The sequence below is a fragment of the Spodoptera frugiperda genome, chromosome 1, assembly GCF_023101765.2.
Source record: "Spodoptera frugiperda isolate SF20-4 chromosome 1, AGI-APGP_CSIRO_Sfru_2.0, whole genome shotgun sequence".
Classification (NCBI taxonomy): domain Eukaryota; kingdom Metazoa; phylum Arthropoda; class Insecta; order Lepidoptera; family Noctuidae; genus Spodoptera; species Spodoptera frugiperda.
Genome location: NC_064212.1, coordinates 4,640,811 through 4,650,949, shown reverse-complemented (window position 1 = coordinate 4,650,949; position 10,139 = coordinate 4,640,811). Strand labels below are relative to the sequence as shown.

The following is a 10,139-nucleotide window of genomic DNA, read 5'->3' as shown; positions in this document are numbered from 1 at the left end:
GACCTCCCTTACGACGAATACATGCCCGAATATGCTTCCTTATCTCTATGACGGACACTCTTGGACTGAATATGCGTCTTATTTCGTCACTATCTTCAAATATGTTTCGGAGAAAAATTTCGATACACGGCCAATTCCGTCTGCATAAACAAGAAACTTCATGTAAAAATCAACCGTCGTTAGATTTTGGACACCGTGCATGCCATGGAGTTAGACCCCCTGCCAATATAACGCCTGGGAACCGAGGTATCCAACCATTGCCGTACAGAAGTTCGATAGTGCACTTGACAATCGTCGTGTGGAACAAATTCGTCAATCAAATTAATAAGTTAATTCAATAAGTAGATTAAGTTAATTCATCTTATTTCTAAATTCAAATTTAAAACAATGACCCTAGCTCATTCAAAAATTCTTCATAATTCTCACCATTTAAATTATTAGATGAAAAGTAGGGTCCAATCAAATAATTATTAATGATATCCATGCAAACATTTGAATTAAAACCGTATCCGTGGAACTGTTTACGTTGGTTTTGCTTTTTTCGGATTTCGTTGACTTTTTTGGGGCTAATAATGGATGTTGTGTTAGTTTGTCCAGCGCACTATCGAACTTCTGTACGGCAATGGTTGGATACCTCGGTTCCCAGGCGTTATATTGGCAGGGGGTCTAACTCCATGGCATGCACGGTGTCCAAAATCTAACGACGGTTGATTTTTACATGAAGTTTCTTGTTTGTGTAGACGGAATTGGCCGTGTATCGAATTTTTCTCCGAAACATATTATTTGAAGATAGTGACGAAATAAGACGCATATTCAGTCCAAGAGTGTCCGTCATAGAGATAAGGAAGCATATTCGGGCATGTATTCGTCGTAAGGGAGGTCACATTGAACAAAATTTAGCAAAATAACATGTTTTTGTAATTGAGTTTTTCTCCTTATACTCTACTTATCATCAATTAATTCATTTGTTTTTGAGAATTTTGTTGATTATTTTACCTTTCTGGGTAGCTAATAAACCAAGGAAGTTTTTCTAATAGTTTGTACGCTTAGTGTCATATATTTTTTTTGAAATAAATCCAGTTTTCTATTGACCAAATTAGTGACACAAAGCAAAATTTGATAAGAAATTACTTGCTATTTTAAAACGAATGATATGTCTGCCATTATTAGTATTTATAAATGATAACTGATGTATTAGCAACTGATTAAAACTAAAATTACTAAAATCCAACCAGTATTTTTTTATTTATTGATGTTTTTGTAATCAATTCGGGATTTTTTTACCAAAACCAAAAATGTTGAATATCTCAGAAACTAGCCACTTTCCGCCCAAGGACCTCAGGGCTAATTTAGTAGGAAATTAGTTGTACTATCACCTCCCGAGAGGAATACGTCGAATTCAAAGTCACCCTGTATAATGCTGAAAAGTTTGTTTGATTGAATGAAGTAATCTCCGGAAGGACTGGTCCGATTTGAAATTTTTTTTATGTTGGATAGTATCAAGAAAGTTATATGGTTATAAAAAATCACGCTACAATCAATGAAAACACAGCAGAGCGAATGAAACGATGCGAAAGTAGCTAGTAATAATAATATGTGGATTTTATTGGTACGTGTTCGATTTTATTGTATCGCTGCTCAGCATCAGAATTTCAGTTCTACCTTGAGTGGAAATCCTGTTTTCACCAAGCTTTCTTAAATTACAAACCTCTGTGTTAGGTTAGGACACACTTAACAACAATTTGGATTTCACCAACCTATAACTGAGAGCTAACAGTACTTGTAAAGAGTTAGATTAGGTGCTCCTTTAGAGTGTTTGTAGAAATCGGCCACAAGTGTCTCTGGAACTAGACCCACAGTATAGCAAAATATATTAACTATAATAAATACACAACTGGATATGGCAAAATACAAAACATATAAACTAAGTGTAATTATTATAGCTCTTTCCTTATAAAAGTAGCAATAATGCAAATGTAATGTTTCAGACATCACTAGCAAATGGGGAATTAGCTAATGTCACACCATTGGTCGTTAAATATTTGACAGCTGCTATGATTGAACGAAAAGACCTCTTCCTACATTGGCCATCTACTGACCAAAAAAATCGGTAACTCCGATGAGCTCATAACGAAACGAAAGAGGAGAAAGCTGAGAGTTTTGTACGATTTATCTCGTCTAGAATTATCTTAAACATCAGATACATAACCATTATGACGCTAAGATTACAGTAGATAGCAAAAAAAGGAATAACCACTTCATGACTCCTGGTCTAAAGTCCTCAGAGTGAGGAAAGTTAGCGAATACATAGCCTGACTTCATGTGTAGCACTATAGGTATAAACAGTTGATAAATTGCACCAGTGACGGATTCTAACTGCATACAATATAATTATTAACTCAGAATGTAATTACCAATCATTAGAAACTATAAGTCTGATGACTATAGTCTAAAATCGTACATACAATAATTTAAATAGGTTTTAAATTCATATTTTTGAACAAAAATTAAAAGCATTTTGAAAATAACGTTTTCCTTATTATTTCCTGTTTATTAATGTCACCTAATCCGGCACTGAACCGCATTAGATAATTAATGAGTGTTACAATATCGCGAGCGGCGCGGGCGCGTGCTCGGCGCTGATAACGCAGGTCACAGGTTACTCTTATAAGTGGGGGCAGCATCTCTGCCGGAACAGTCAGTACGTTGGGCTATGCGGCGACGCGGTTTCCTACATTCTCTCAAAATTAAGTGATTGTTACGATTAATTGGCTTGAATAAAATGCCGTGGGCAAGCATCAACAGGTAATTAACTCTGTGATTGCCAAGTTACTTAATATGTCATTTTATTTCAATAATTTACTGGTTTCCAACAATGTCTATCAATTTATTTGTTCACAATAAATCAACCTAGAATTCTTATCGTTCGTACTCCATCCCAAAATAGACTATCTATCTCAAGTTATTAATGATAAAATTAATATGTTTTCAGAATTTACGCGAAACCATCGAACACCAGCTCAATGGAAGCACCACCTGCCAGCAGCAGCCTCAAGGCTCAAGCTTTGACGGCGTCTGCTGATACAGGTGGTCGTTTTGAATTGAGCGACCACGGCTACGGCAAAAGTGCTGTCAAACTCCTTCATGTACAACGAGATGCTGATTACCATTCCATCAGAGAATACGAAGTGTTCACGGAATTAAAACTGCACTCCGAAACTGCGTATGTTTTGGGAGACAACAAGGACGTGGTGGCTACAGATTCGCAGAAGAACACTGTGTATCTGTTGGCAAAGAAGCACGGAGTGAAGACTCCAGAAGAGTTTGGTGCAGTGGTAGTGAGCCACTTCTTGTACATGTACAAGCAAGTGGTGGAGGCTAGATGTAAAGTAGTAGAGTACCCTTGGGAGCGGCTTCACGCGGAGGCTCCTCATAACCACGCGTTCGTGTTCTCCCCGACTGCGACCAGGTGGTGTCAAGTGAGCCAAGCTCGTCACGGTTAGTAGTGTTCAACATTGTGTACTTGTGATTCTTCTAGTTGTGGCAAATATCTTACTGTTTTCTTTTCTTTGGCAAAACAGAGGCAGTGACTGTGAAATCCGGTTTAAGTGGTCTCCGTGTACTTAAAACAACACAGTCAGCGTTCGTAGACTTCGTTCAAGACGAATACACCACACTAACAGATGCCGCAGAAAGAATATTCAGGTACTTGTTGAAATTTTTGTCAATTGAAGTTCTATTTTTCTCCAAACTATTAATTTGTACATTAATATATCGTACGATTTTTTGCTAATACTTTTCTTTTTTCTATTGTTAATTTAAATTCTTCTAACAGTACCGTGGTGGAAGCTGAATGGATCTACGACAATATGCGTACGGCTGACTTCGACAATGCCTGGCTAACTGTCAAGGACGCCATTTTGGACAAATTCGCGGGTCCCGCAGACATTGGCGTGTACTCGCCATCGGTTCAACACACCCTGTACCAAGCTGAGAAGACTGTATTAGAAAAAGTTCCAGAGGTAAGTTCAGCAAATCTTCTTTTCAGTTATTAGGAATCTTGTTAAACTATTTATTCTATGATTTAATTTAGATTTTTTTTAACCTCGTCCCTTTACATACGAAGTTATTCATGACTCAATTCCCTTCGTGTATAAAGATTTCGTGCACCATAAAACCCAAAAATAAATACATGTCCAAAAATCATTATCAGTAAAGCATAACACCATGAGTAGAATTGATAACTCCAGTTTATGCAATATTCTGATGTGCTTCTTTCAATAAACAGTGTGCAAATTGACGTAAAAGTTGCTGAATATTTGCACACGGGCTACATACAGATTGCAAAGCTACACTACGTACATACAAAATGAACAATTTATCAATAACTATGATAACATTTGCCTTTTGGGTACTTCTACTATGTTTATCTTTACTGAGAAGTTATTTGTGAATCTTACGTTATTTGCATCAATTCAGCCTATTTTAATTAAGTTAATTTTATTGACAGCCTCGTGCCATGATAAAATCTTCGAACTTGTATTGTAAACAGTTCGATTGATACCTAGCTGTATTTAGTATTAACTGTGTGACGTCTATTATGTCTAAGAAATATTAGGTCGGTAAACGGGTAATTACAGTAAACACATTGGTTTAATTTTATAAATAAACTAGCCACCCGCCTCATTTTCGTACGGGTGCATGTATTATACATAAAAACCTTCCTCTTGAATCACTATATCTATTAAAAAAACGCATCAAAATCCGCGGCTTAGTTTTAAAGATTTAACCATACAAAGGGACATAGGGACAGAGAAATCGACTTTGTTTTATACTATGTAGTGATTACAACAGCCTTACATATGTTCGAAATATTAATGATGACTCAGTATAAAATTAGACTCGTTTACTTCACTTTTTAATTTAAATTTCTCCCAAAAAATAACTAGTTACAGTTTTCGCGGCTAACATCTGTCGTCAGTATCTCATTGAGAAGAATATCTTAGTAAATATTTTTTCACCTAATTTCGTTTTAGCCGGCATACCGCTTCACACAAATGTGAAATGTCTTCTTAATGTTACGGAAATAAATATTGCAAGTCTATGTTTAGCCGGTCGGTCAATAGCCGCTGGTGACTGTACTCTAATTTCTCTCGGGAACCTTTTCTCAGGATATAACAAAGCCACGAAATTACAGCTGTGTTCAGCAAAAACGTTATTCTAATAAAAACTAACGACTATTGTATATTGTTATCGATACAGTGAAAGTGCGCTTTTGTAATGAAATTGTAGCTGCGATTTCATAGAGAAATGTTTGGTGTATTGCTAAAACTAGTTAGCTAAAAGATAATAAAAGTAAAACTTAGAAAATATGAGATAAAATTAGACACAAATCAGTTAAGTCAGGCTTTGACTGCCAATAAAAATCTTTTAAAGGCAAATCCTCCGCTAGTGCCGGTCATTTTTGCCCCCCATGGCGTTTAATGTGCTAACTCTCAATAATAAAAGCTTTAAGATATTTCAACAACAACAACAAAGCACGTGCCAATATTCTTCACTCACAACCTCAAGTACATATTACATACATACACAGCATCACACCTACATCCCATGGGAGTAGGCAGAGACAATGGGACGCCAATTGCTACGAATCTTACATACTTCTTTCGCTTCATCAGAGTGAGACAGTACAGAATCTATACTATTATGTCTAGAGTACAGACACTATAATAGTATCTTTACCCTAATTTAAGGGCCTTGTCCCTGATAGACGAACGGTAAATAAAACTGTTGATATACGGAAGCGAATCCTCATTATTTTAGTGACATGTAGATATAGTCAGTGGCAACGCTGCGATATGGTCTGTGGCCGATATCAGGCCTACGTCACAATCAGACTATACTTGTTTTCGAGCGACAGTCACGTGAGGCAAAGGTCGCAAGTTATCAGCCGCAATTAAAACCTAACTGGGGGCCTATAATTATTATCTGTATTTTTTTCGTCCAAGATTTATTGTGATGTGACCTTGTATTTTTTTCGCGTGCAATTATAATTTTTTGTATGAAAATATTAGATTAGAAATGTTATTTATTTGATTTTAGAGGATTCTAAAGATTTTTACATGGAAATGGAGATAAGATATTAATTTAAATATTGAGTAGTTTTATCGGAAAAGTGTATCCATTAGGTATATTAGAGAGTGATGTGCAAACAGTATGAATAGGTTTAGGTACTAGTAAAGTACCTTTTTGTATTGTCGCAGCAAGTTTTAAGTAACAATATCGACCAGCCCACACATTGCACATTTCCCAGCATGTGTTCTATACATAATTGTTATGAATTATTCAGTGATATCGATTCAATTCCAACAATGTAGACGCTGCGTGCCACGTCTCGCACTATCCACGTTCACAAGTTGACAATAACAGAAACTGCAAACTCACGATCCAGTAATTTATATCGTCGAAATGTGAAGCATTTAAGCAAAAATAGTGATATATGACACCCGCATCTTTTAGCTACGAAAAATGTTGTGTAATGTTAGAAAATGGCAAAATATTTCATGTGTCTTTCCTTTTTGTTCACAGATCAATTGGATCAAAATGACAATGCCGAACAAGCACTACCTCAATATTGATATGTCAAAATTCCCCGCGAATGTGACAAAAGGAGACCCCAACCACAATATCTATCAACCTATCGACAAGCCAGCCGGCCTCATCTACGCGCAGCTACGCCGCAAGCCCAAGAGTCACTTGTGACAAGCCGGCGCCGGCGCCGCTACGCCGTAGCGCTACGCGTTTTTAGGTTATAGTAGTTTTATCATTTTAAAGTTGCAGTCAACGAGACACTATTTTTTCTATTTTCAATTTGTGTTTATAATTCAAAAATTAACATTCCATACATACATAATCTAAAAACTTTGTTAATCCTTTTGTCATTTAAAAGTAATATTACTATGTCGTCTCGTTGAATTTAGTATAGTTGTAATATAAACAGGGGGAAGTTTCTGTTAATCACCCCCAATTAATTTTAATTAATTACTCGCTCAGAATTATAGACCAATATCGCCATTGTAAGTTGATTACTTTATAAACAACGTTAATTAATTTGTATCTAAATTCCTTGTTATGTAATCTAGTCAAGTTCTTATTGTAATAATTTGAAACTGTACTAAATGTATATTGATTACAGTTGTGAATACGGTACTATCCATATAAGTTTGTTACAAATAATCTTAAAGTATGACTAAGTTAAATAAACGTGCAAAGTATTAAATATTTGTTTCAATTATTTTCTTCTATGCCAAGGGGATTTAAAGAAAAGGTATTTTTGATGGACATTTATTAATACAAAATCACATGTTACTTACTTTCACTACGTTGAAGTTTACAATGTTTTTATTAATTCTCGTAAAGAGATATATTAATGTGATGGTACTATGACGAGGACCGACATACTATTACGTATATTTTGAAATCAGGTACATCACGATATATAAGTTACTCTTATAAAATAAATACAGCATATTACAGACGTTTGTTCCCGATGATCTTATCCGCCAAGGCGTATAGCTCCTCGACAGTCTGAAACAAAAAATACAACTTATTTAATACTGAATTATGCAACAAAATAACACATATACATGTCAATAATTACATAATTAAATGGAATTTCCATCTGTCTATAGACACTCAGAAAAATTTTATAAAGTCAAGAGTCAGAATTTCATCTGAAGGAATTCCAGATATAAAAAGAAAGAGAGAGAGAGATAGAGCAATATTTAATAACATAAGAAAAATCACATAAAAGTTAACGAAGAATATAACTTTTTAACTTTACTTATTGCCGTATTCAGAGACATTTATGGTTACTTACACCATTCTTTATTAACGATTTTGTTCTGAAAACAATTGCTAAGGACTGGGTGAAGTAACCATTAAATGACTCTGAGTACGGCGGTAAGACCAAGTTCAAATTATTAAATGTTTGTAAATAAACCATGATTTTGTCGCGTGCGGTCACAGCTCCTAAATTTGTTTAGTGATAATTTTGAATGATAGCAAAAGGATAGGTTCACAGAAGAGTGGTACATATTTGGTTTGGGTCAGATGAAGCCTCACGTGTATAGTTTGTTTACAAACTTTTCCTTGCTTAAAGTAAAGATTATAACCATAGCCTGCGGTCTTAGTATGAGTTTGCTTTACGTTCAACGAGATTGAAACGAGAACGCGCTCGGAACTCTGATTGGTTGGTTCATTCGAGCCGGCCATTCAGAGCGCCGAACGCGTGTTTTTGTTCAACGTATTGCAAACTCATACTAAGGGTGCAGTTTCAATGACTTACTAAAGTGTACATTTGTTTATTAGACACAGAATTTTGAGACTTTATGTTTATGGAGTTCTTAGACATATAAAACGCGTAAACAACGAACGTAAGCGATAATAATTCCCCACATTCATTGCAAAAGCTAATTAGTTGTTTTAGTCATTACGTATGACGTATGTATACTTCTGATAACTGATTAGCATTACCAAGAAAAAAGACAAGTGTTTTCTGAGTTTTGACCCTACTACACAACGTGACAGATATCTACAGATGACGTAAACGTAAAGAGTCCCCCAATTACTATTTTGGGAGATTGAACAACCTCCGAGAAGTGATAACTTAACTAGATTTTACATAATTATATTTCTTCAAATTGCTCATTTTAAAGGTACGCGTGCACACGCTCGCATCTTACGCATCGCACGCAACGAATTTAAGTTTGTCTTGTATAGAAACTCATACAACTGTGTCCACTGATCCGCATCGTACGGACCGCATCATCAGCAATGCCTACGTGCGATGTGTACTGATGACGTGCGATGCGTACGATGCGGGCCTGTGGACACTTATCTTAAGACTGATAAAACAAAAACGGGTGTTACATACACCCGTTTTTGTTTCAGGTGATTGAAAGAAAATCTTGAGAAAAATATAAGCTACCAACTAAGTGTGGTAAAGTTGCCGATCTGCAACAAAGACGATTATTTTTATGCTTTAAGACGGTTACTTTTCTTTCCGTTTTTTAAGTTTTCAAGTAAGTTATCTTATTCTAGTTTATATCTATTTAAATATTAATCACGAGTTACGCAATGCGCTTTCGATGCCACATGCCGGCTTGTGACCGGCGCAATGCGATTCACTATCTTTCGAATATGTAAACAACATGCTGCCACTGTAACATACAAGTAGACAACGCATTGTTTTGTAAATATCACATCCTGGTGCACATAAACATTGCACTTTGCTTCTAATTTACTTATTAATGTGTGTATAATATCCTATTAATATTTTTTTTGTGAGAATGTATTCATACATGCGTTTGTATGTATTTATGTTCTCTTTCACTAAAAACTGTTACGACGAATTTGGATGAAAATTGGTACATAGATAGAAAAATATAGAAAAGGTCTAGTTGTAAAACATGGGATAATATTTTCATCCCGGGATTGCGAGGGACGCCGCTGGAGGCAGTCAGTAAGAACTATCTTCTACAGTGTTTAAATTAGGCAAAGTGCATTAATGATTAACCTTAACCCTTCACACTGATTTCTAACCTGCCTGTAAAGCTCGCAGGTTATGACAAACCGATACATATGTAAATCTTATGTACAAGCCTGTAGTCCACCAGTGGACCTGCCACGGGCTGTTGAACACGTTTTAATGTTGATGATTGATAAAAGCACATGTCGTCCATTAAAGTTTTATTTAAAAAAATTATAGCATACATATTTAATAACTTTATCTACACTAAATTACAAGTTTATTAAACAAACATTTTCAAACTATAGGTACATTTAGTTTTTTGTTTTTGGGACGCAAAAATGTGCCGTATGATAAGTAAGAGCTCATATAGGCAGTATTCGTGAGTTCGGTGAACTTGAGGTCAATCACATGGTAGAAAGTTAGATTATACCTATTAAGTATCTTTGTGTAACTGAAAGATCGCAAAAACTTCACAATTTGACTTGACTTTCTCGATGAAAATACTTTTTTTATAGTATAAGCCGGTAAACGAGCAGACGGATCAAGTGACGGTAAGCAATCGTCGCCATAGACACCCGAAACACCTGAGGCGTTACAAGTGCGTTGC

General features: G+C 35.7%; 2 protein-coding genes across 2 annotated transcripts in view; one reads left to right on the top strand and one right to left on the bottom strand.

Moving 5' to 3' along the window:
* The first annotated feature begins 2,637 nt into the window (after nucleotides 1-2,637).
* Nucleotides 2,638-7,279, top strand: LOC118273334 (uricase). The gene is made up of 5 exons (XM_035590238.2): nucleotides 2,638-2,805; nucleotides 2,993-3,498; nucleotides 3,582-3,705; nucleotides 3,836-4,022; nucleotides 6,589-7,279. The coding sequence occupies exons 1-5, from the start codon at nucleotides 2,783-2,785 to the stop codon at nucleotides 6,760-6,762; spliced, it is 1,014 nt and encodes a 337-aa protein (XP_035446131.1). The 5' UTR covers nucleotides 2,638-2,782; the 3' UTR covers nucleotides 6,763-7,279.
* A 49-nt stretch (nucleotides 7,280-7,328) lies between these two features.
* Nucleotides 7,329-10,139, bottom strand: part of LOC118273335 (uncharacterized) — a 28,472-nt gene continuing 25,661 nt past the window's right edge. The window contains exon 6 of the mRNA XM_035590239.2: nucleotides 7,329-7,587. Within this exon, the coding sequence (XP_035446132.1) occupies nucleotides 7,531-7,587 (57 nt within the window). The 3' untranslated portion in view covers nucleotides 7,329-7,530. The remainder of the gene's footprint in view (nucleotides 7,588-10,139) is intronic.